Source organism: Ischnura elegans, chromosome 8 (genome assembly GCF_921293095.1).
Source record: "Ischnura elegans chromosome 8, ioIscEleg1.1, whole genome shotgun sequence".
NCBI lineage: Eukaryota > Metazoa > Arthropoda > Insecta > Odonata > Coenagrionidae > Ischnura > Ischnura elegans.
In genome coordinates this window covers 63,342,730-63,369,726 of record NC_060253.1, presented here as the reverse complement: position 1 = coordinate 63,369,726, position 26,997 = coordinate 63,342,730, and the positions used below count along the sequence as shown (strand labels likewise).

The window sequence follows — 26,997 nt, the reverse complement described above, 5'->3', positions numbered from 1 at the left end:
TCAAGCCTGAGATTGCAATGGAGTGACACAGAGATGGAAAGGATGCCTAATTACACCAGTTAAGTATGCATTATTTCAGTTTTGTAGAGAGCTTATTTTTAGTGGATGCGGAACCTTAAAACACATCCTACCTGGGGGCCACTTATGTCAACTGCCAACCATAAAAGATCCCATACCAACCAATGAGGTAAACAAGTTGGCAAAACTACAGCTGCTTTACTACACTGATAAGAAGATGTGCACTGTAACCCAGCAAAGCTGTTTTTCTGAATCACATTAGGAGTAAGGCACAGAAGACTGGCCTCTTTTTATGTATAAGCCTATGCACGGATTAAGAATGTCAGGGGCTGACTCAGTCGTTAAAGAAATTAAAAGGATCGTATCTCATTTCTTGGTCAAAGTAAATTTTTCCTTTGGAAATGAATGCGATCTTTATTGAAATCTATGCTCCATATTCAATACATGTATTTGCATGGTAAGTTGAGAACTAAGCATGTGATTCTCTCTAATCTCTACTCAGTACTTTTGAGTACAGTGGTGCAACTATGTGGGGGGATAGATCCCCCTCCAAAGCCTCACCAATGAGAACCCAAGGGGGGTTCTTTCAGGATTACAACCGCCAGGGCCGCGACCCACTACTACAACTGATACGCCCACGCTCCTGGGGAGGGGTTTGGAAGGGAAGGAAATAGGCAGCACCGCGATAGGAGCCCGACAACGCCTCTGTGGTAAGGATAAGGAAGGGAGGGACAGGGAATACCCTCGCCGCCATAGAAGCGACCAGGGCCTGGCTCAGCCATAAATGTGCCAACGATTTGGAGGATTTTCCTATAAATAAGAAAAATGCATTGAACAAAGCGTTGGATACTCTAAAGCCTCAGGGAAATAAAAAAAATTTAATTATTGTCTGGTTTTGACGTATGCATAATAACTGCATATGCTTAAAGTTATGTTTTAAGAGCTAAAATGATGTGAAATGTATTTCCAGGTATGTCATTTTTCAAAAATTTTCCTGGGAACCCCATACCCTGGAGGTGGGATCAGGGGCTCAGCTAAAGCTAATAAAGATCAGGGGCTCAGCTAATAAAGGCTAGGGGGGGTTTCAGGAGCAACTAATACTGGGGGTCCTGGGGGTGTGGCATACCTGCCAGGGTAAGCGGGAAAGTGGGAGGTGTGGGGGCCCTCTGCCATAATAAATAAAGATAAATGGTTCAAAATGGTGAGTTTTACAGCATTTAGAGAGATATTTTATTAATCCTTACACTATTCTATACGTAACATTAATCCAATTAAGTGAAATAGATTAAACTTAAAAATTTCATTGAGCTCTGGGGGTGGGTTATATCCCCCATAACCCCCCCCCTTGCTGCACCACTGGGGGGATTACCCTCTATGCCTATTCATCCCCCCCGTAGCATATTCCTGGTTTGGTTACAACAATGCTCGAGTATAATTCCTTCCCAGTATCCAGAAAAAGTTTTTTGGCACATACATTCATTTCTGGGTTTGAATTAAACACAAACACGGTGACTGTCTAATTACCAATAGATTCAATGCTTTAATAAAACAACAGAATTCTTTTCCATAGCTTTATTGTCAAGAGAAAATACACACTGTGAAAACACTTCAACATATCTCGTTCTTGTACCGATATGTTAGTTACCCTCCTGATAAGGCCATTATATCAATGCCAAGCACCTGACTAGAAAACCCAATGGAAGGGTAATTAAAATGATCATAATTCATTTGCATCAGTCACTGGGGTGGTCAGAAACTGTTCAATTGCAGCTTCTGCATCAGGTCTCCTTTTTAGGTTTGACACTTTCGCTTGGAATCTTTGTCCTTTACCTGCACCTTTGCCACCCAATATTTCACAAACTCTGGAAATTGGAAAAAAAAGTATCCAATTTAATACACGGAAAAATCATATCAAACTGATCACTAAGTTAACTGTGAAAAGTGAATTTTTAACATTAAGAATCAGCAGCTTGTAATGCTAGTGAGCAATATATCTTCCCTAATTCTACGCACACACATATAAAAGTAGTTGGTCCAATAAAATGGCATCACATGTACACATAAAACCACAACGGTAAACTGTAGTAGCTAAATACCAATGCGAAGCACTCCAAAAATTAATTAATAAGATCTAATATAAATTAACAATAGATATGGCAATATATATACATATACCAAAGAGTCCCTTGCTTATATCTTCATTGGAAATACATATCTTTAGAGCAGCAATTACAGTATAACTGGGAATTTATTATCTTTCCACTGTTTTCTTACACCTGATCATCCACACAGCTACTTAGGAAAGAAATTATCACTAAGGGTTTGATTTGAAGTTTACCAGAATGTGAGAACAAAAAATATGACCAAGTTAGAAGAAGACTATTCACTTACATTGGTCCAAGCTTCTCAAGAATTTTGGAATCTCCAAACAAAATCATGTTTCCACTTCCATTAGGGTCTCCAACAGATAGGAAAAACAAAGTATCCTGAAAAAAATAGACACAAAATTAAGAAAAGATGGAGATTTGCCACAAAAAAGTCAGACTTAACTACCTACTTCAAACTGGGTATGAATAACTCTATAGAAGGAAAGGGTGACATTTCCGTAGAAAAAATGTGTATCATTATTTATCTGTTCACAACCGAACTATATTTAGTTGTAATCGTATGCCATTTCAATTATTTCATCTTGAAAATCAATTTATATTGTTGTGTTTTATCATTGATGTGTCATAAATTGTTTTCACCAACTCATACATCACTAGTTCATAAGAGGGTTTCTATTTTGTCTAGTTACATGCAGTTTTATTGTTTGAATTAATTTTGTTTCGCTGAAAGTTTTGAGTAAGTGTTTTTGTTTTAACTCCTCCACGGGTCATCTTAATAAAAAATATCCCTCGCCATTCCTTTCGCCCCGGTCATTTTTCTTTCCGTGAATGCGTTGTGAAAGAGTGCATAAGCATCCGAACGTTACCCATCAGGTCGAATCGGGAACCCCCCACCCGCAATTATTTCCAAAGAAGGGGAATATTTTTAATTTCTGCAAATTGTACGAATAGATTGACATAGGTTTGTCCCGTAGGTCCCATGCGGGAGGGATCCACGCGAATTTATATATTTTCTTTTGTTTTTTGAGACATCCCCCCCCCCCCCGGTTCTATTTTGGTATCCGGGCGAGCCAGGGGTGGGATGCCACAATATAAACAGGAAAATTTGTTTCAGTTGCTCAACAGAAGAATGCAGCATGACGCAATCGAGGGTTGATATCTTCCTGAATACATTAAGTCCGATATACGAACTGGATGCATTCCAAGACCTTGTTCCTAAGTTGATAAACCTACAGTACGGCCGCCGAGAGTTGTCTGATGACACACAGAATGGTCTAGGTCGGGGTAGGGGGCAAGGTTGCCAGGTAAGAAAGGGAAACGCCTACAAAGGGTTCTAGGAAGAAAGGAGTTGGAAGGGAGGACAAGCGTGAAGGACCCAGAGGAAGAATCACTTGTTTTGGTGATTCGAAGAAAGGGTTTGTTTTAGTGGATCAGGCTTATTTCTGTGCGCCTTATGTAGTTGAAAACGTTGTGAGACGAGGTGAGGGTGCGTTTGAGGGACAGCGATTGGCTGTAAACCGTGCTGGCATAGGGTTATCCGCCCCTCCTATTGTGCCGTCATCGGGCAACTCTTGCCAGCCGGACTGTATGAAAGGCATTGAGAAGTACGGTTATCCTACAAAATGCATCACAATCATGCTCTCACTCACAATATCATGGACTGATCTAGCTGGTCGTGCGACATAGCTGGAGCTGAAAAAAAAATCGCTCCTCACGGTAAGGAAGAACGGGTGAAACGCTGAACAGTTCCTCAATTCACACCGGATTCAATGATGCTTTGCTCAGATTGTGCCCACAGTGAGAGTTCCTCTGCGCCACACCCCATACCATCCGCCAAATCGAAAGGCGCCAAATTTGAAATTTGAAAATTTTAAATACTCGTACCTCTGAAAATTCGTAAATCGAATGTGTGTAGGAAGAGGACTAACTGTGAGTCCAATTTACGAGCGGTAATACCGTGTGAGTAACCAGGAAGTGCCAGTAAGAAGGAGAGTGGGAGAAAAGAGAAGCCTCCTAAAAACATTAAGCAGAAGAAGGGACAACTTAGTTGGTCACATTTTGAGGCACGATGGTCTGATGAAGACAATCGTTGAAGGACAAGTGGAAGGGAAAAAGGGCAAGGGACGGCCCCGAATGAGTTATATAGGACAGGTTATAAAGGATGTAAAAGAGAATAAATATGTAGCTATGAAGAGATTAGCGGATAGGAGAGAGAAATGGAGAGCTGCGTCAAACCAATCTTAGGATTGTTGACTAATGATGATGATGAATAAGGGGGTCACCATGACTCCACATGAATGAAGCTTATTATATGATGTTGCATCTACACTGAATAAAGAACCATAATTGATGCTCTTGGGCTCAGTACACAAGAAGAATTTAAACGCTTATTAAAACTTAGCGTAGTGAATATCCATCTAAATGCTGTTGCTTATGCGTGGAACTTTGTAATAAAGTTCATTTTATAACCGCCAGGACCAGGACTGAGGTTCGTAATTTCATAAAAACAAAAATTTTGGAATAACGTTTCTTTCACTATAGCTTGGATAGGCCTTTTTGTCAGGACCAATGATTTGCTTCATAATAACGAGAACTTCGTAATAACATTGTTCGTATTGACGAGAGTCTACTGTAGTAACAATCTCATTAACTACATCAATACCCTACACTGCCTCAATTGATACTCCCGCCTAGTGTGCACTGCAGACCGACAGCCAGAAAACTCGCTGTATGGCTTCAGCATTGGCATGTCTTGACCTTTATGCCGACAAAAGAGAATTTGTTTAATGCACCATGGCTAGAATGTGAAACAGTGTAAAACATAACGTCCATTTTCATTCAAAACAAAAGTAGAGACATGCTGACTTCTGTAAGTGTTATGATCCATGACAACAACCGTCATCTCAGAACTGATGCATCATCCCAACTGCTCCTTGAGCAATTTCAACTACCAATGGGACATTTTCAACTACCCACTGTGCAATACCGACCTGGCGCCATGTTATTTCCATCTTTAAACTGAAATGAAGACGTGGCTTAGAGGGAAGTGTTTTCAAACAGGCAATGTGCTTCAGGACAAAGGCAAAAATAATTAGAAGTCATTGGCGGCAACATCCTATGAAGAAGGTAAGGTAAAGCTTGCCCACAGGCATGACCAATTCCTCAATCGCCAAGGCGATTATGTCGAACGGACACCACAAGTGTAATCAATGTATACCTATGAAATAATTTTTAATCAATCATTTCCCATCAGAGCTTGAAAAGAAACGGCCCTCGTATTTTAACAAAAGAAGAAAAAAAAAGGTTCCAGCCATAGAAATTAGAGACCATTAATCAAATAAAATAACTTAAGATAATAGTAACTCTTTACTCATGAAACTTGAACCAACTCGATCCACTAAAAGTAAATTTTTAAATGATGATATGATTTAAAAGGCCTAACTATTGTACATTGGGCCAATTAAGAATTATTTATTGAATTAAAATATCATTTGAAAATATTCATAAGTTTTTTGCGCAGGTGATATTTATATAACGTGGTAATCACATTGAAGGTAATATGGATTAGATGAATGTGGGGATTACAAAATTTCACAAATTTGTGAAAGTTGGGACATTTCAATCTTTGAGTGAGATTTGAGATAGTTATACTCTTGAGTTAAACTTTTGAGCTATTTTTCATTTGCATCTTTGAAATCTAAAAACATTAATTAATAATTACATAATGTCTCCAAATATGAACTCCTCAAATAAGCAAGTATTTTATTATTCTCAATATTCTTGAAAGAATATTGTATTCTGACAAGAATATGCAGAGTACACTTTCAAGAATATTGATATTCTTGAACATTCAATAATGAATTTCAAATGCATACCTGACTTCCAACCTCAGTGAGAAATACACTCATGAAGTCTGGTTCTGCTTCCTTCCTGTGAATATAAGAACCAGTTTACTTAATATGTGATTTTAAAAACCCTTTGAGAGACTAAGATTAATATTTTTAATTATTAGGAATCAATTCAGATATTGAAAGATTAATTTACATAAAAGAAAATGATTCCACACTTCACAACCACATTGTAGTCAACCCGTAACGTATTGAGTGCCTGTTTTGGCAGAGAGGATAGCTCACAAATTTTCCCCAAAAAGTCGTAGTCCCTATTGGTGTGGAATTGTGCAAACTTATCCTTCCTCCATCTTCCAATGCATTATTCCTGCACATCATCCTTTTACCCGACACCACAGTTTAATACTTCCTCAACAGCTTTGATAACTTGAAGTTTTTCAACTGCTGCAAAAGATCAGAACTTTTTGCCATCATTCATTTTGGAACTACACTGACCTATCGTGGCATACAAGCAAATATTTTAGATGTAATCACCACATTCTCTCGGTTGTGCTTAGGGCAGGTGTATGTATATATGTGGTGGAGTCATGGAAAGTTTCCCGATGATGGAAAAAGAAACTGGGCGATGGTAAATTCTGGTGCTCGCACTTGCATGCACCACCAATTACTATCCCCCAGTTGTATCCCATACCCATGCTCTCTCTAGTGGTAAGTTTTCACAAGTTTATAAATGACTGCATATCTTGCATCACTTCAAAACTAGTGAGGAAGCGATCACCTCTCCTTTAATGACTCATGCTGGTCATCAAGGTCACACAGCTCTCCAGAAATTTAAAAGTTAGACAGGTAGATAAAATTTGGCAAAGAGGCATTTTAAACTTCTTTTTCCAGGAAAATAGCCACACCTCTTATACAAGTTTATACGGTACCTATATAACTTTGACTGAATGACATAAAAGAGAGGTTCAGCTATTAGTGATAGAGAATTTACGCATCCTAAGTAGTAATGTCACCAACTCTTGAAACCCTATTCCTTATCGATTGTCATACATTTTAGCAAACATTTACAACACAAAAAATTATTTATGTATCCATCAATTGATCATGGAATGAAAGACAGATTCTCACCTGTGCAAAGAGTAAAACTTAGGCTTGGGTTCTAGCACTTTAAACTTTTCTGCCTCCATAACAGCAACGTTTCTCAGGACTGATTGAAGATTCTGAAAGTTGAGAAAAAATGCATTGTAATATTTTTGATGTTTTTTTTACTCATAACCCTACATAATGAGAGTGATTGTCAGTGATTGAACTATGTATAAATGTCAAGAATGTCTAAAATTTATCTGTCAATATAAGCCAACTAAATGATAATTCCTCCATCAAGGAGTTAAAATGTTAAAAAAATCTAAGGGTTGGCATAACATATGTACATATATGAAAAAACAAAACAATACCTACCTTGCTACACTGCTTATAAGATTTCTGAAGTTTATCCACCAAATCAACATGATCAGCAGGTGAATTTCTAAGTAAGTAAAAAGGGGATTAAAATAAGAACATGTTATTGAATTGAAAAAAGTATGTAACTAATGGTACAAAAGTATCTCATCACAAACAACACATTCAATGAATAGTCACAAAAATTCTTTAGTATATATATTTTATAAGGCAAAAGCATAAGGTAAATTTAGAAAATAATCACAGTTGATCAAAAATTAAGAATGAAGTATGTATCATAGAAAAGTTTATAATGATGAGATTCTAGAGTTAGCAGTGATAAAAATAGGGTGGTTTCCTATTATTTTTTTATTGCCTATATCGGAAGATTATTACTCCTGGAGTACGTATTTCACGCTTTTAGATTTTTAAATGACGATATCTATTTTTCACGATTAAATGAAAAGTGAAAATTTTCAAGCGCGCGAAAACGCGACGGGTAAGGAAATCTCTCCATGTGACGTATTTCTGGTTCCCCCTCCCGCCTTGTGAGGTGACCTTGACCGAGGCTCTGAGCGCTGATAGGACCAGTGGCGGCTTGCCCATAAGGACTCTCGGACGCCGCCCCTCCCAAATATTTTAAAAAGTAAAAAAAAATTAATATCCATTAATTTATAATTATACATCTAATTAATCAGAGTGTTTTTTCAGTCGCATATATCGAAAGTGTAGGAAAAACACGAAAAGAAATAGCGCGAGGAGTTCGTATTTGTAGCCGTGGGGCGCTGGCCAGAACGTCCCAATCCATCCCCATGCAGTTATATGGAGAGTGGTAGTGGTGGGGGCCGCTGGTGCTATGACGCGTCTAACGTTGTGTCTTATGGAAGTCTTGGGACGTCGTCCGAGAATGCGCAGAGCGACGTGTGAGTTGACATCGCTGCGCAGGCCGGCGGGCGTATAATCTGGCGTCTACTTGGTGCTGCCACAGAAAAGGGACCTACGGAATCAGAATGGTCACTGTACTGGGTGTAGCTATACGATTTTAATTTTTAATTACTGGTAGGTATTGCTACAGAGAATAAATTATCTCATTATGCTTGCGTTTTTGGGTGCTTGAATTCCGGAACACATAAAATCCAACCAGTTAAAGGCCGTATTGACGTAGGAAAACTATTCTCGAGTATTTGCCACAGTTCTGTTATGATTACGAATTTCAAGAACCTTGGGGAAACTAATATTATAATATTTAGGCCTTAACAATGTATTCATATCTTCCCGACGATTAGAAATGCGGAACCTATTTTTCAGATGAATTTATCAAAAGGCCTGCAGTATTGGGAAAAATCAGTTAACATTCCCCACTTATTTATAATTTAAGAAATAGGTGCGTGCGTGATATGGGTGAAGGATTGAACATGATTTAACCCGTAAAAGGTGACTTTAAATAGAGTCATTCAATGAATGCCAAGAGGTGCCGCGTACAATGCACCTTTTGTGTGTAGATTCATCATTTTTCTAGCCGTCCTTGTTCTATTAGTTCATGTTCACCTAATTCCTCAGCGGCAGAGCGGTAGCTGTCTGACGAAAAATGTCCACTTGGGTCTGATTTAAGTGGCTTCGAAGAGTTCATATCATGGTGCGGAGATCCTTACAGCTCCCATCTGTGGCTCAGAGTCGTCTTCTTTTACGATCTAGAATTTATTTTCTATTATATCATGGCAATTATTTCGAAGACATGGTTATTCCAAGTGCGACCCGTTGGCGTTTCGTGTGTTTACCACATATGAATCTTAGACTCAAGGAGATGGTCCGTGACGTCTTCTGTTTGCTTGAATGCCTTTGCTGACCTTAAATTCGTCCCTCAGCTGAATCAGCATTAGTGGACCACGACTTCTATCTCCCTTGAGTCGTCCTTATAGTATGATAGTAACGGCAAGACTCTCGGAAAGAACGGAGTGAAATGAGTTCAGACATCATTTTCGAGGAGTTAACTGTGTGTAATTGCCGATTAAGAAGTTTCTTAGTGCTGTGAGTACATTCAAGAAGACAATTTTAATTAATCAACAGTGCTCGTTTTTGATTTAGGGAAATATAGGGAAAAATTGTCCCAATTCTGTGTCCAGCCACCTTGTTCTTTTTGATCGTATTTTTCGTCGGCCTATTTTGTGTCGTCCCTTGTTTATTAAGTCCCTTGTTTTTTTATAGACTAGTACCTTTGCCATGTGTTCAATCGGAAAGAAATTGTTGTCCGGCGCTGGTTTACGTGTAATTGATCACTTTGCTGGACAAAAGGAAAGAAGGATGGACTTCTGCAATATAACTAAAGGAATGTGGGTATTTCAGATTCTTTTAAAATGTGTGTTTAATTATTGATTTAAATCATATTGTATTCAAGAAGCAACGCGAACACCTCAATCGAAGTTTACATCTGCCATAGCAAAGCGCGTGCATTCTAGTAGTGTTTGTTGCCTAGTGGAAGTCAGTGACACTCCCCTCCCTCCTCAGGTGTTACAAGTGTCATTGCTACATAAATCATTGCAAATATTGTATAGATTTGACAAATAACGCATTATGATTGCAAAATGAACAACAGAAGTGAATTGCGGGCATATTCGCACAAAGAATGTAGGCGCTAAAACCGAAAGTTACGTATTTTCGTTTGTATTTGCAAAATATCGCAGCAAATATATTTTTATCCTTCAAGATCATTGATCAGTATAATCGAGAGTCCGGACAAAGCCTATCCGTATGACCGAGAGTCTTCTGCATTAAGTATTTATTAATCAAGCTTTATTAGGAAAACTAGGTATTTTTGTTGAAAAAAACGGAACATATGGCATCACAAAATTTAATTCCTAGATTGCCGTAAAAACTTAATAAAATACACGAAATATTAAAAAATTATGACCCCCCGGTGGAGTGCGCCCCCCCTAGCATTTGACTCACGAGCCGCCACTGGATAGGACGCAGGATGCTAGCGGGTAGCTGAGTACCTTGCTGGATGGTAGCGCTTGGCTTAAAAAAGGTTTATTAATACCTTATCAAACGAAGAAAACTTACCGACCTTAGCCAGTTTTAATGTGTGATTATTATGAGATGTTTCCCTGAGCTCTGTGCCTCATGCATGCATTGGTAATCTCAGACGATGTAAAACTCCTATCTACTCGTATAGAAACTAGGTCCCTGTGACGTCACGTGGAGTGGCATCGCATGGGCGCCAATCTGGCCCTTTTCAAATGAGGATAAAAATGGACCATTGCCATTCGTCTAAACCGGTATTTCTAAAACGAAATAATTTGTGTATTATGAGTACAGTAATGGTGGGTAACAAATCGCAATCAATGCCTTTCGGTTTCTTTGATGAAGGAAACTACCCTATTGTAATGAGATAGCGGTAATAAGCCCCCAAAATTTTAAAAGTGCAATCTACCCCATAAATATTCGTGAGGGGATTCCAGTCCATCCAGCAAGAACATACCAATATATCACCTTACTTCAATAATGCAGTCAACTGCGACTCCCTCTGAAGTGATTCATCCAGGCGAGATAGCACGCGACCACCAGCGAGGAAGTAGAGGAAGAAGGAGCGATTGGGCTTCCCTCCTCGTGCCTTGCCCCTCTCCACAGACAGCAGTTTGATTGCTTGAAGCTGACCCAGATGCTTAAGATGCGTTCCACAGCACATATTGTCCTCCACCCCTGTGATTGTGACCACCCTCACTGGACCTTTGAAACCATCCGGAAGACCTCTGGTTCTCACCTGCAAAAAAGACAAATCATTATATTAGACTGTCGTTTCCTGCTGATAGGGGCTACAGAAACTTCGAGGGTTCTGGGCGAACCCTCACCAGGGTTACAACGCACCGGGGCCGGGAACCAAGCACGTAGCTTATACGCCCGCGCACCCGGGGAGGGGGATGACAGGAAGGGAAAAGGATAGAGACGCCGTCGCGATCGGAGCCCGCCGACGCCTCCAGGGAAAGGAAAGGGCTGGAAGGGAGGGAAATAGGGATAAAACACTCCAGTGCTATGGAAGCAAAGGAGGCCCTACCTAGCGAAATCAAGCAAAAGCAATTTCTCTACCACCATCCCGGGGAGATTTTTCTATAAGGAAGAAAAATCCCAATGAGAGGGACAGTGGGAAGATAGGGGCTACAGTAAAAACGACAAAATAGAATAGATAGAGAATATAAAAAATATTGACAGATACAAAAACCATATTTCTCCGAATATAGTCCCCTCCCTAATTTTGAGGTTTCAGTTTTGGGAAAAGTTTGAAAAAATGCGTTTGAATATTGTCCCCCCTTTTACTTTTACCACAGGCATTTTTGGAAAAAAAGGGGGGACTACAGGGTGTCCCATTTATCTTGACCACCCAAAATAACTTTTTGTCCAGATGTAAATTCAAAAACGTGTCAAGCAAATGTCCACTAGCCGTCAGGGGGACATTAATTAGCATGATTGCCTTCCTTGTAGCTTTGTTATTTACAAAGATATGAACAGCGGTATTTCTTTTACAAGTGGCACCCGATATTTTTTATTCGGCAACTCATTTCCTCCATTTAAAAAAGACATACCGCTGTTCATATCTTTGTAAATAACAAAGCTACAAGGAAGGCAGCCATGCTGATTAATGTCCCCCTGATGGCTAATGAACATTTGCTTGACACATATTTTTGAATTTGCATCTGGACATAAAGTTACATCGGGTAGTCAAGATAAATGGGACACCCTGTATATTCAGACATATAAGGTAGATAAAAAACTTGCAGAAAATGAAAAGAAAAGGGACTAGATATTTACCAAGGAAATATAGGACAGAGGAAACATAGGAAGGACAGTGTTTTACTAAAATGCTCAATGCACTGGGATGGGAAATCTTGAGGGAAAAAAAGGACCACACTTTGTAGGATGTCAGTGGGGAAAGTACAATGATGGATTAAGAAAAAATGATAGGGGATAGGCTATGGAGGTGAACCAAAAATAAATTTTTAATACAGTAGATTCCGTTTAATGGGTCCACCGGTTACTTGGGGCAGCCGCTTAACTGGGGCAGATCTTGAAGAACAGAACCCAATAGAGGAATATCCCAGAAGATTCTCGATTCTCTGCTTAGTTGGGACAGCATGCAGCTTTATTGGGCCATGACTTGGCGACATAGACTCTACATTCGTGACGAAATTAAAATTTTTTTGTTTTTAGAATACTATCTTTTTATATTTTCCTCATTTGATTTACTCTGATTTTTCACAAATGTTCCTATTCTTGCCCTTTTTTGATAGCTCTTGTTGTTATACTATCTGCAAGAGTGTGACGTTACGTCGTAAAATCTGGTTGATTTTTCACGTAAGTCCAGACAAGGGAAATACTCCAACCGTCGGTCACATGCTGGATCAGGGTAAGACTCCACAAACAAGAAAAACAGCTCACAAGAAAAAGGTAGCCAAAAACAATTTACGAGTTATTACCGTACGATATCTATTCAAAGTAGAGTATTCAAAAAATCAGAAGTATTACAGAAAACAATGATAGTAAATTCATGATCCCAAAAGAAACATTACCAGCAGAAAATTGCTCTAAAAATCTCATGGCTCACAAGACATGTGACTCCCAGCAGGTCACGACCAGAAAGAGGGCTTGCCTATGCAAGGCGAGACAGCATTTGAGGGGAGGGCTTCTTCCAGGGAGTGGAGGGGTAGCCAGGCGAATTCAACAACCGCCCACTGATGCGTCACTGCCCCTGCAGAAACGGCCGCTCCACAAAACACCATTCCCTGGTTTTGAGACAACGGCCAGCACCCAGAATTTTCCCCTCAACTTCTGGGTTGGAGCCATCAGAGGAATCGTTCATTGGAACACATGGAGGGGAAGGAGATACTGGGGTGAGGTGTTGGAGGGAGAGAGAGTTTGTGATAGGACAATGGTAAAACTTCTCACTCCAAGTGCAATACTAAGGCCTTAGCACCGATTTCCCCTTGCTTGCCAAGGAGAAGTATTTCTCCGCAGTAGTCCTATATAAATCTTGCATTGCAGGTAGGCTGGTTCGGGGCTGTTTCGGAGGCTGTTTCAGAGGCTGTTTCCAGAGGCTGAGTTTCCAGAGGCAGGGTTTTCAGAGGCAGGGTTTTCAGAGACAGGATTTTTCAGAGACAGGATTTTGCGAGACAGGGCACTTTGCTACAGGGCCCCTTTGCGCAAAAAATCCTTTGCGCGAAAAAACCTTAGCGCGAAAAGTTCTTGGCGGGAGAAGTTCTGCGGATAAGTTCGGAGGAAGTTCGAGGAAGTTCGAGGAATTTCTGGGGGGGGGTACCAGAAATTTTTGGGGGGGGGGGGACACTAAAAAATGCCACATCCTCTGTGGGAAAATGACCACAAAAATTGCTTGAACTTGGGGACCAAGACACGTCCACCAAGAACTGATTAATGCCTAGAAAACTTGTCGAGGCATCACAGGTCCACTGGTTTTCACTGGATGAACCCCCACTGTTTAACCCCCATGAATTTCACAAAAACCATTATTCAGTGGTTAGAATTGAACTGAATGTAAAAAGTTTATTGATTGAGACAATAGTTTTCAAGAAATATCACTCAAAAATAGTTTTGACAAGAACATACATTTTTATCACTCTGTAAATAATAACCTCAGGAGTGATGTTTGGAATTCAACAGAATTCTTAAGTGAGTAACATGACATAATTACAAGAGTGAGACAAGAAATATTGCTGAATTGATATAGAGTAGATTATTTAGTATTACATAGCAAGAAAATAAAATTAATAATCAATATGTCATAATGTGATGCTTGTTTCGGAGTACAGTGAATCAAAATTACAAATAATTATCATCAGCGACTAGAAGGAACTGGGAAGATTTTTATTGGTATAACACCAGGATATCTTCACCAAACTCAAATGTTCCTTCTCTCATCAGAGATATTTTGTGGTTTTTAAACCAAGTAAGGCAATACAATAACCAACCACTTAGTAAATGGGCAAGATTGGGTTGGTGAAGCAGTTGGGTTCATGGGAACCCTGGGTTGTCCCATTAGTTGGGTTCAACCACCTTATCAAAAAACAACGATTCACAAAAATGGGTTTTAACTTCTACCCAAAATTCATATTGCAACCCAAGAGAAAGTTAGGGTCGACCAACAAAATATATACCCCATATTATATAATCATTAAGTACAAGTTTATTCAAAAATACGGTTATTCACTAAATAATTATTAGTTATCAAAATACCAGCAAAAATATTCAGCATAATATGTGTCTCACTTAATTAATATACATTGGCATTAGTATTTCTCCATTTAAACCCTCCATGTTTGTAAATATTATCAGTCCATAATTAATTATCAATAAAGAATCCTCCAAAATTCAACAAGATTTACATAAATGACAATAGATTGCACTAAATTCCTCGATTTTCCCACAATTATTAATATTTACAAGGCATATGGTATTCATGTCAGCTATTGAACAAGTACTGGCTAAATTTAATCAAGATGTGTATATATATCTCTCAGTATTAATTAAACAAGTCAAAAAGAATCAAAGGCGATGCTAACAAAATGAGAACTGCATATTGCATCAACAAAAGAAATCACTCTAAATTTCACTCTTCAATTAACAATAGAAATGAGAGCTACATGCTGGTTGCGACAAGATGAAAGTTCATACTTGTCGGGCGATGAAGGTCGCAACCTAACGCCAAAGCCACACTAAAACACAGTAGGCAGTCTTAAGATCAGCTGATCAATTCAATCACTCAGCCATCGATAGAATATCGAACACTGCAAAATCACGACACTTATCACTGTCAAGAATTGTGAGAATGTCCATAAGTCTTGGTGGAGGAAAGGTAACACAAAACACAATTGAATCTTAATAACTGGGGCCACCTCCACAGCTTATCTGGAAACGAGCCATCTCGGGGATTTCCCCCCAAGTTATTCTCCCGTCCTCTCCCTCCAAGCACCCATAATCCTCCACCTTACCCCATCTCACAACCACGGTAGACCGACACTAAATAACATGAGTGATATAAAAGTGAGAATAAGCAAGTACAATACAATATTTCAGAACAATTTCAATTACAAGCATAGAAATAGACTTATTATTCATTATTCAAAACAATATTATTAGGAATCAAGAGAAATTCAACACCGAAATCAAGCATCAAATAGTATTTGAGAAAGCAAACATTAGCATTCATTGAGAAAAATAAAAAAAATTAAAAAAAAAAAATCAATGATATTTCTCTCCTTTTAATTACTGGAATTAGCAATGCCACCATGATATGCCTTTAAATGAGAAACATGACAGATTTTCTCTTTCCCAGGAGAAACTTCCAGAATAACTGTTACAGGAGAGAGGTACTTTTTAAGCACAACAGGTCCGTTCCACAGAGGTTCCATTTTTGCCATTTTCTGTTCACCTTTAGAACTGACAGGATGGTTCTTGCAGAGAACAAGATCTCCCACACAGAAAGTGATTTGGGAGTGAGATTTATCATAGGATTCTTTATGCCTATTTCTGGCCTTTTTTAAATTAGCAATAACATGATTCAGGAAGACTTGTCTGTCACTATCGCTGAGATCATTCTCGAATAAAGATTTTGGAATGTCCCACTGATTAATTAAAGGATGCTTAAGTTCTCTGCCGAAAATTATTTTGGCAGGAGAATAACCACTGCTCTCATGAGAGGCAGTGTTCAAGGCAAAATTTAAGTCAGCCAGCATAGTGTCCCACATATGGTGAGCATTATTGCACAAAATAGCAAGTGCAGATTTTAGATTTCTATGCAATCTCTCTACCTGATTAGAACAGGGATAGTATGGAGAAACAAAAATTTGCTTAACCCCCAGTTGCAAACACATCTCCTTAATGGCATGAGATTTGAAAACTTGTGCATTATCAGAAACCAAATATTTTGGAAAACCGAATTTTGGAAACACTCTTTGAGTGAGTATTGAAACAACCGAACCGGCCGTAGCCTTGCGAACTGGCTCAAGAAAACAAAACTTAGAAAATCCATCAATAAGAGAAAGTACATATTGGTGTCCACCTTTAGTCAGAGGTAAAGGACCCACAAAGTCAATATAAAGTCTTTCCCAAACTTCAGAAGGATTGTGCGACGATAGCATGCCAGGAGGTGGAGCATTTCTGGGTTTACAAGTTTGACACAGATGGCATTTTCTGACCATGTCATAAACCTCTCTTTTCATATCCTTCCACCAAAAGTGTCTGCTAATCTTATCATAAGTTTTAGCCATGCCCAAGTGAGCAGACATACTAGAGCAGTGAAAATATTGAAAAATCATAGGCCTCAAGACCGTAGGCAAAACAGCTCTTCCTCGCTTAATTTTAGAATTCCCATAACATAATAGCTGTCCCTTCAGAAAATAGTTTTTGTCGTTCAAGGAATTATTATTAATCTGATTGAAAATATCCTTTAGAACGAGATCAGTTTCTTGGTGTTTTCGAATGTCGACAAATGACAAAGGCAATTTATGTAACACACAAGAATAAGGAACAGCTGACTCCTTATGAGTGTTAGATTCCACATCTGATTGACTATTAGTAGATGAGGATGGCTCAATGCGAGAAAGACAATCTGCGACAGAATTAGATGATCCTCGAACATGATGCACAGTGAATTTATAAGAGGATAATTTAAGAACCATCCTCCCTAATTTGCCCAACTGCTTAGGATGAGAGAAAAGCCATGTCAAGGCACCATTATCAGTGTACAAGTGAAATGGTTTTACTTGTAAGTAAACACTGAATTTTTGAATTCCAAAATGAATTGCGTGACACTCCAATTCATAAGAAGAAAATTTACGTTCATGTTCCAAGAGTGCCTTACTAGCGAAAGCCACAGGGACAAAATCACCATTTACTTTGTGATTCAGAACGGCACCAACCGCCAAATTACTGGCATCGACAAATAAATGAAATTCCTCGTCAAATCGAGGGAAAGATAATACTGGTGGATTGGTGAGAGCTTTCTTCAACTGGCAGAAAGCCTCATTTTCAACGGCTGTCCATTGAAAAGGAACATTTTTACGTTTTAAGCGATTCAGTGGCATAGAAATTTCAGAATACCTTGGAATAAACTTGCAGTAAAACCCACAAAGTCCAATGAATCTGGCCACTTCCTTCACATTTCTGGGAACTGGGAATTGTTCAATTGGTCTCACTCTCTCAGGATCAACTTGCAAGGTTCCATTTGTGATGAGATGGCCCAGAAAAGTGAGTGATTCCACACCAAGCTTAACCTTGTCCTCGCACACCGTCAAACCGGCACTGCGTAGTTTGTTGAGGACAGCATTAACATGAGATACATGGTCTTCAGCAGACTTGGAATAGATACACAAGTCATCAATATATGGGTAGACACATGAATATTTCAAATCGCCCAATACTTCATTAATGAGACGAGTGAATATTTGAGGAGAATTTACAAAACCAAATGGCAATCTATTATACTGGTACACTCCGAACGGCGTCACAAAAGCAGTTAATTTCTTAGAATTCTCAGATAATGGTATTTGATGAAAGGCAGAATTGAGATCAAGAACAGTAAAATATTTTGCATCAGCAAGATATTGGAATGCATGTTCAACAGAAGGTGTAGGATAACCGTCTGATTTAACAACTTTGTTCAACTTACGGTAATCAACCACTAATCATTCAGATCCATCCTTTTTAGGCACTAGAAAAGCTGGCGAACACCAGTTTGAATTGGAAACCTCAATCACTTTCTTATCAAGTAAAGATTGGATGTGCTTCTTCATTAAATTTGCCTTTGGAGGTGACAATGAATAAGGATGGGATCGAATCGGAGTAGAATCTAGCAGTTCAATTTCGTAGGTCATAACAGATGTGACCCCCAATTCTTGAGAAATCACATCAGGATACTTTGACAATAAACCCTTCAACTTATCACACAACGTAATTTCAGTGGACGACAGAACATGTGATTCGGATGAGTTACTAACTGGCGCCGATTTAAACGCTTCGCAATTGTCCGTAAAAGAAAAAAGAGAATTCGGGGCAATTTCAAAACTGACGTTCGCCGGACGAATAATCATCTTTGAATTACAAATGAAATCCACACCCAGTAACACGGGAAACGGGATTTTAGCTAGATAAAACACGTGGTTCCAAGAAAACTTGCCTATTTGAACCTTGAGTGAGACAGAGGAATTAATATGAAAAGGCTGCCCCGACACCGTGATTAAATCGACGTCAACATTTTGACGAATAATTTTTCTCCGGCAACATTTCAGAGAAGCAAAGAAATCTTCATCACACAGTGAAACTGAACACCCAGTGTCAATTAGAGCCTGGCATGGCATAGAATGAAGATTAATAGATAATATTGGCAATCGAGTCGAACACTTGTCACGGACACTCATCAAACTCACGGCAGGCTGAGTAAATCGTCGTCTTTTGCGACACTCGTTCACTTTGTGGCCAGGTTTATGACAGTAAGAACAATTTATAGGAAAAGAAACTTCCCTAGGCGCACTGGAAGAGGCAACAGAAGACGGATTCCTAGAGATACGATGGAAAGTGTTGGAATATTCAGCACAGTCCATTAAATGTTTAGAAGCCTGCGTGATAACAGAGTCCAATTCTACAAATGTGTTAGGCTGATTTGAGAACATAATTGCAGATTTTGTTAAAGGATTTAACCCTTGAATAATGAGTCGCACAATAGAAGACTCAGAATACTGCAAACCCAGCACCTGAGTGGCATTACGCACAGAACACACGAAATCGTGGGGCGTTTCGCGAGGGAACTGAAATCTCTTAACTTTCGTAGTGATCAAACGATCAAACTCTCTGTCACTAACAATTCTAGCCCAAACTTTTTCTGTGATTTGAGACCATGCGAGATTCAAGTTTAACATAGACAACCAAAAATGACGAGAGCTGGCAGGTAGTTTAGATACTACAAGGTACAATAACGTTGACAGAGGAACCAAGGACAAAGAAACGATTTCATTAACTTTTAACATGAAATTAAACCAATTCTCACTGTTTGACACTTCAAATGGCGGAAAATCACTGAGTAATTGTTTGACAATCACTAACCCTTCAGAAACTGGCAATGTCTGAGAAGCAGACATTTCGTGAGAGACGTGAACATCACTGCTTTCCTCGTGCGTTGGGCGAGGTGGAACAACTTCTAAAGAAGATTCCCGTTCATTATTAGAAACTTCACTTCCTACGGACACATTAGCCGTACCCCTGGCCTTACGATCCTCGCCCGTGGTTAAATAAGTTTTTTCGTACGGGTTGTCAATACCTCCAGGCATTTTGAAAAGTGAAGTGACGACAACGAGAAAAAGAGAGAGAAAGAGCGAGATTTAAAACTATCTATCTCTGCTGGAAGAGTCCAATTACCAAAAATAGTGCGAGAATAACTAACTGCTATCCAAACTATCAAGAACATTACGAGCATTAATGTCAAATGGCATATGACCACGAGGAAAAGTCGGCAACACTAGTCACGTAATCCCACACGAACCAAAAAGCACTTAATGGAACATAAAATAACTCACTTTTAAGAGAAGAAACAACCAGAAACTGCAAAAAGTGGAGAAATAGTGGAGAAATGTCACCATTGTCCAGCACTCGGAGACCTCGACGAAAGGACAGGAAATCGAACCACGCTCTGCTACCAAAATGTGACGTTACGTCGTAAAATCTGGTTGATTTTTCACGTAAGTCCAGACAAGGGAAATACTCCAACCGTCGGTCACATGCTGGATCAGGGTAAGACTCCACAAACAAGAAAAACAGCTCACAAGAAAAAGGTAGCCAAAAACAATTTACGAGTTATTACCGTACGATATCTATTCAAAGTAGAGTATTCAAAAAATCAGAAGTATTACAGAAAACAATGATAGTAAATTCATGATCCCAAAAGAAACATTACCAGCAGAAAATTGCTCTAAAAATCTCATGGCTCACAAGACATGTGACTCCCAGCAGGTCACGACCAGAAAGAGGGCTTGCCTATGCAAGGCGAGACAGCATTTGAGGGGAGGGCTTCTTCCAGGGAGTGGAGGGGTAGCCAGGCGAATTCAACAACCGCCCACTGATGCGTCACTGCCCCTGCAGAAACGGCCGCTCCACAAAACACCATTCCCTGGTTTTGAGACAACGGCCAGCACCCAGAATTTTCCCCTCAACTTCTGGGTTGGAGCCATCAGAGGAATCGTTCATTGGAACACATGGAGGGGAAGGAGATACTGGGGTGAGGTGTTGGAGGGAGAGAGAGTTTGTGATAGGACAATGGTAAAACTTCTCACTCCAAGTGCAATACTAAGGCCTTAGCACCGATTTCCCCTTGCTTGCCAAGGAGAAGTATTTCTCCGCAGTAGTCCTATATAAATCTTGCATTGCAGGTAGGCTGGTTCGGGGCTGGTTCGGAGGCTGTTTCGGAGGCTGTTTCAGAGGCTGTTTCCAGAGGCTGAGTTTCCAGAGGCAGGGTTTTCAGAGGCAGGGTTTTCAGAGACAGGATTTTTCAGAGACAGGATTTTGCGAGACAGGGCACTTTGCTACAGGGCCCCTTTGCGCAAAAAATCCTTTGCGCGAAAAAACCTTAGCGCGAAAAGTTCTTGGCGGGAGAAGTTCTGCGGATAAGTTCGGAGGAAGTTCGAGGAAGTTCGAGGAATTTCTGGGGGGGGGGTACCAGAAATTTTTGGGGGGGGGGGGGACACTAAAAAATGCCACAAGAGGATAGAACTTTTCTTTATTAAGAGTTAGTAAAAGACATTTATTCAGTGTCGCCCGAGGCTGTGAAAAATATTTTTAACTAAATTGTTATAAATCTTTAAAATTATAATAAATTACCTAAATTCGCTGATTTATTAATCAAATTAATAGTTTAATACACTTATGTTGCATTATAAACATCCTTTAGTCTTCTTTCTATCATTTCAACATTTGTTTATGCCTATATACAGGATAGTTCTGCTAATTGGGGCAGCCGCTTAATTGGGCCAAAGTGCACAAATCACGATGTGTCCCTATTAACCGGAATCTACTGTAATTATTCAATGCCATTCACATTACGATGGGATTACAGTGGAACTTGGTTAGTATGTTCCTCTTTAGCACAGTGATTACTCTTGGACCCAGTACCATCAAAGCTAAATACAAGTAAAACTATTTGGTTAGAACGCTTGAAATAGTGGCACTTTCCTGGGTAGTACGCTCAATTATTTGCAATGAAGCAACCCGCAAGTCGTTTCCTAGAATCTTCTGAGCGTGTAAACCTCCGAATTCATTGGTTATTTTATTATTATCAGCCATTGACCTTCTTACATTCATATGACCTTCTCACATCTCCCTTTCCACAACCGTTATGCATCCAAATGCATTTCTCAATGCGAGGAATGCGTGCGTCATTACTTGACAGGTTTTGCGGGAACAGATGATGCTTTGGATCTCCATGCCAAACGTAATTCAAAAATACTTGATCTTGGTACAAGAAATAGAAAGCAGACTACATTGGACCAATTTTTTTTGAGGATTTAACCAGTAGAATGTAAAAATCTACTTATAATAGTCTTTAAATGTCTTACTAATAGTCATATCAATATCATCGGTAATCATCGATACGGTTTCATTCCGAGAACAAATGTGTATGGCTGTTGATTTGTTGACGATTTGATTTATGACAAAGAAAACGTTGCCCAATTATTGTGATTTTTTAAAACAACCAATTGACATACTTAGACATACATTGAAATCATCATATTCTACAAGTAATCTGTGAGAAAAAAGAAATGATTTAGATTATCTTGTCCTTTTAATACATATGTATACAACAAATCATGGGAAAATGACCACGTTTTTACATAATCTTCTCTGGGAAACCTACTTTGTGATTTTCATTTACACGGTATTTTTTTGGCAGCTAAGAGCTACTTTCTTAATTATTAATGTGAAAAGAGTTCAGGAAGGCGATCCTATAAGAACTTTGGAAAGTTATTGTAATTATGTTGACTTTTCTACAGATTACAATTACCTCAATTTCTATTATTTACTTCCCTGGTTAGCATGTTTTCCTGGGTAGCATGTTCATTTTTTGTGGTCCCTTCAGAAACATATAATAAAGAAGTTCTACTGTATTTTCTTTCATAAAAGCCTTGGTTCTATTTTATTTGAAATTTATGAATTGCACATAGTCCTTTCCTCCTTATAAGTAGATAACATCAGCAGCCCAATTCAACTCAGAAAAGCATATAAAGTACAGAACTGGATACAAGACTATTCATTATTTACTCAGAATACTTACAGTGGTGAGATGAGGATCCCCTTCCTCATAAACATTAACAGATATTGGAGTAGCTTCCCTAATTTTCTCATTCACCACCCTCTCCAAGTCTTTCATCTCTGCATCAGTCATCACATTTCCAGAGGCTGATTCTGAGAATAAATTTTTGATTATAAGCAGAAAAATCAATACATGGTTCTCACACTAAACTCAAATCCTTATTATTCCTAAGCATATTTAAATCTATACCAAACCTCACACACAAAATGATTTGACTTCAACCCCATTGGACTTACAAAACAAAACCTAACGATGCTCCTCCATAGAGTCAATTAAATTGAAAAATATGTTCTAAACACTTGACTAATGTTCAACAAGGATTAATTTAAAGCTCTAGATGTATGGGTTTCTTGCGGATTAATAACTTATAATTTATACTGTAATCCTCTTTAAAATTGGGCGTTAATAAGAAACAACTTACCAAGCTCTATGTGGCAGACTTTATCTCCCAACCACCAAGACGTTGTACTATATTTGAATTGCTTATCTGCGATGGCAGTGATTAGATGCTGACCTGGAAATCCAAAATAAATTTACTTAATTGGAAAAAACTTTATTAAAACTTACTGATATAATTCAAATAATAGCTGCACGTAAATAATGCATGCCACTGGCACGTAAATTTTCTTGATTCTACTTTTAGACGATATTCACAAGCAATGAAATTAAAACCAGGTATTCATACACACAATAAATATATGTAAGAGATAAATAATAAGCATAGCAGAATATTACATTTGTGAATACATTATCACTTTAAACTGGTTAAATAATTGCAATCAGCTTAGAATAACAAAAAAAGCATTCCTCGAAAGATTTTCTAATGGGCTAACTCAGCAATATATTCCTTTCCCTGCACTTAATCCATTAAGTTCAACAAATAAATATCATTTGTGTGGTATTCAGGAGAATGTGATCTTATTGACTACTTAGCATTCCAGAATTAATTGATTGACAGTACTGAAGAAAAATGAAGGGAAAATAAAATGACATTGGTAAATAACATACCAGTATGCTGTTGCATCCTGTCAAAGCGTAAATCCCAGTCAACTTTTTGCTTAACATCTTGGCCAACCGAGAATGGTTTCTTCATTGTGTGGACTACATCTTCCCCTCTCCTTTCTATCACCAAAACTTCTTCTTCGTCAATCCACCCATGATCACTTGGCTACAAAACAAAAGAGAATAAGGTATTTCCATAATAGGGTAGTTTCCTTCATCAAAGAAAACGAAAGGCATTGATTGTGATTTGTTACCCACCATTACTGTATTCATCATAAACAAGTTATTTGGTTTTAGAAATCCCAGTTTAAACGAATGGCAATGGTCAATTTTAAGCGCATTTGAAAAAGGCCAGATTAGCACCCATGCGATGCCATTCCACGTGACGTCACAGGGACCTAGTTTCTATACGAGTAGATAGGAGTTTTACATTGTCTGAGATTACCAATACATGTATGAGGCACAGAGTTCAGGGAAACATCTCTTAATAATTATCTATTAAAATTGCCTAACATCGGAAACTTCGTTTCATAGGGTAACAACCCTTATTTAAGCCAAGCCCTACCTGCCAGCAGGGTACTCAGCTGCCTTGTAGCAGCCTGCATCGTATCAGCGCTCAAAGCCTATTCAAATAAATTGAAGATTTATTTTAGGCATTCAAAGTTAACCCTTTCGCATGGGATGTCGGGTGGAGCCAATGGGAATTCTCAAATGCAAAACACCTGATGCTGGGTATAGCTGTCGCAGATTTTTCACCTCAAACGACCAGAAGTTGGCACTGGCTGAGGAGATGGAAGGGAAGTGACCACTGAGGTAGCATTTGTCTGATGCATTCAGGCCTGGCCTGAGACCCAGCTTAGCGAGTCCTTAGGGCCACTCCTCGGCCAGAAAGCCTGACCCTCCCACTCATTTATGATCATCCTCACTGCAGGAATCTGCTTCAAAGTGGTTATATTGTCAATACTTTTTTCAATGTTATATTTTGCTACATACTACATCTTTTTAAGTATTTGAAATGAATTCTTCGTTTTGTTACATGCGGAAGCATTTTTTAAACAAAATTTTAGCATTAAAATCAACTACAATTTTTGGTTGAAAAAAACAAACACTGGTAACGCAATAAGTTGACCGTGGATTCATGCTTTGATTAAAGGGTGTAGTCCAGTGGCTGGTGTAAGGGATGAGTTGAGCTGGGTCCCAAATCTGAGGTATGAAAATACCAGGATAACTCCACCCCAAAAAAGAGCTCCGAACAGAGAGGTTTAAAATATTCTCATGCTACTCATAGCACGGAAAACGTTTTCCAAGTGTAGGCGCTGGCAGGAAAGGGTTGAAAATAGAATCAATGCCTTTTATCTTGAGAATAATCACTAACAGTGAGATTTTAAATCAGCATGTAGCTCTAATTATTCAATTTTCAACAACATGAGCTCTATAATTCAAGGAAAAGAATGCTGTACAGCCAGTGGTGTATGTTTTACACTGGGAGAAATCATTTGCCTTGACTGGGATGCAAACCTAAATCCCACGAATTTGCACCAGATGTTTTAGCTATTGAACTACCAATGTATCTTTTCATTCTATGAGGTTTCTTCGCTTCTGAGGAAAAAATGGTTTCTGCTTCCAGGAATAAACCACCACAAGGCAGCATTTTGATGCATCTCCAGGTTGTACCATAGCTTAAGAATGGTAGATTACATTCACCATTCCTTCCCATACTGAAGGAAATAACTGTGGCTTTGCTAGATGCACATCTATACGGAGTCACCTGTAGATGCACACTAAAGGGTAAAAGTTCTGCAGAGGAAAAATCATTTGCCTTTATTCCCCTTTCGTAAATTTTGCTAAAAGATTGGATTGGAACTGAAATAGTCATAGTGCATTACTATAACTAGCCCTTAGTTTCTGTTAACTCCACCAGAGGGTTAGCTCTTCACCTATTTTTCTATCTAAAGGACAGCATCGGCGAGGACTAATAACTTGTGGAGAATGAAGGCAGTTTCACAGGGCTCCAAATCTGATAAATGTTTCACATTATTAACTTTCCTATTGAATAACAAAGGAATGAAGTTCCAAAAGAGTCATTATCCTCACTTCTGACAAGCTCGGAAACTTGTATTCTGCTATAAAATTATTATCTTCCTATGAGCCAGAGCAATCAATTATGGAGGTGGCTACTTTCGTGTATATACTTGTTTCAAAAGTACATTGTCGAAGACTTTCAATGCTTATGGATTATATTCTCATTAATAATTTAAATTTCCAATTTGGAAGCTAATGCTGCAAGAAATTAATTTTAAACGAATAAATATGTTGCCCGTACCTGTCCTCCACCTTCTGGAAAAAGAACCGAATCTTCAAGCAATACTTCATACGCTTGTATCGTTTCTTTCTTGCCACCGACCGGTATGCTGGCAGCGACTTCTTTGCATGACTTCACCTTTGTGGTAAACTGAGGAATAAAACAACGGGAAGAATAGTAAAATACTCAAAAATAAAAATTAATAACTAATTTTATGAAAGATAAAATTTATTCAGGGAAATTTCGCGGTTTTATTTCAAACATAGAGCAAAAAACTAAAAAAAAGGGCTAGAAATCTGAATGATGCAATCCATAACGAGGATTTACTCTATTCGGGAAATTTTGTCAGTTTAGACAGACTCAAGCAGGCCTACTCGTTTTTGAATAGGAAAAAGAGGCCACTGATAGGCACCGCCTGTGAATTTCAATTCAATGTCGTTAAATAAAGCCAAACTCTAGATTAGGTACTATATCGCCACTGAAGTTTTAATTGACTTCCATTCAATGTTCAACTCCAAGATACCACCCTAGGACATCCTCCAATTCCACGAAATTAAGCTCATGCCCATGACTGTTAAACAATTCAACCTCATGCCTAAACTCTGGCCAATAAACAAGCTCACATTATACTAATAATAACAGGTATCTTCAATGACAAGGTCAAGAGTATCATGTAACCTATTATATTTATACCGTGTACCTCAGTTTTGAAGCTATCTCGCTGGCAGCAGAGTATCATCCTGATTATATTCACAAATAACAAATTCTGAACGTTGTAACAGCAGAGATACAGCCAGGAGTTTCATGCACGTGAATGTAAACAAACCCTAACCACTGGAGGAACAGGTGACTAGCGAGATTCGATACCGGGATCGACTAATGTGACCGAAAGTATCGATTGCAGCATTGCGGGGTCGATGTACA

The 26,997-nt window shown here is 38.9% G+C and overlaps 1 protein-coding gene across 1 annotated transcript; it reads right to left on the bottom strand.

The window, feature by feature from the left end:
- Positions 1 to 1,575: 1,575 nt before the first annotated feature.
- On the bottom strand, positions 1,576 to 26,932 carry LOC124163944 (alanyl-tRNA editing protein Aarsd1-B). Its single transcript, XM_046541064.1, has 11 exons — positions 26,774 to 26,932; positions 26,095 to 26,223; positions 23,778 to 23,937; positions 23,191 to 23,283; positions 22,731 to 22,861; positions 10,906 to 11,171; positions 7,433 to 7,499; positions 7,103 to 7,194; positions 6,002 to 6,056; positions 2,410 to 2,504; positions 1,576 to 1,880 (listed from the first exon to the last, which is right to left on the bottom strand). The coding sequence occupies exons 1-11, from the start codon at positions 26,810 to 26,812 to the stop codon at positions 1,736 to 1,738; spliced, it is 1,272 nt and encodes a 423-aa protein (XP_046397020.1). The 5' UTR covers positions 26,813 to 26,932; the 3' UTR covers positions 1,576 to 1,735.
- Positions 26,933 to 26,997: the final 65 nt, after the last annotated feature.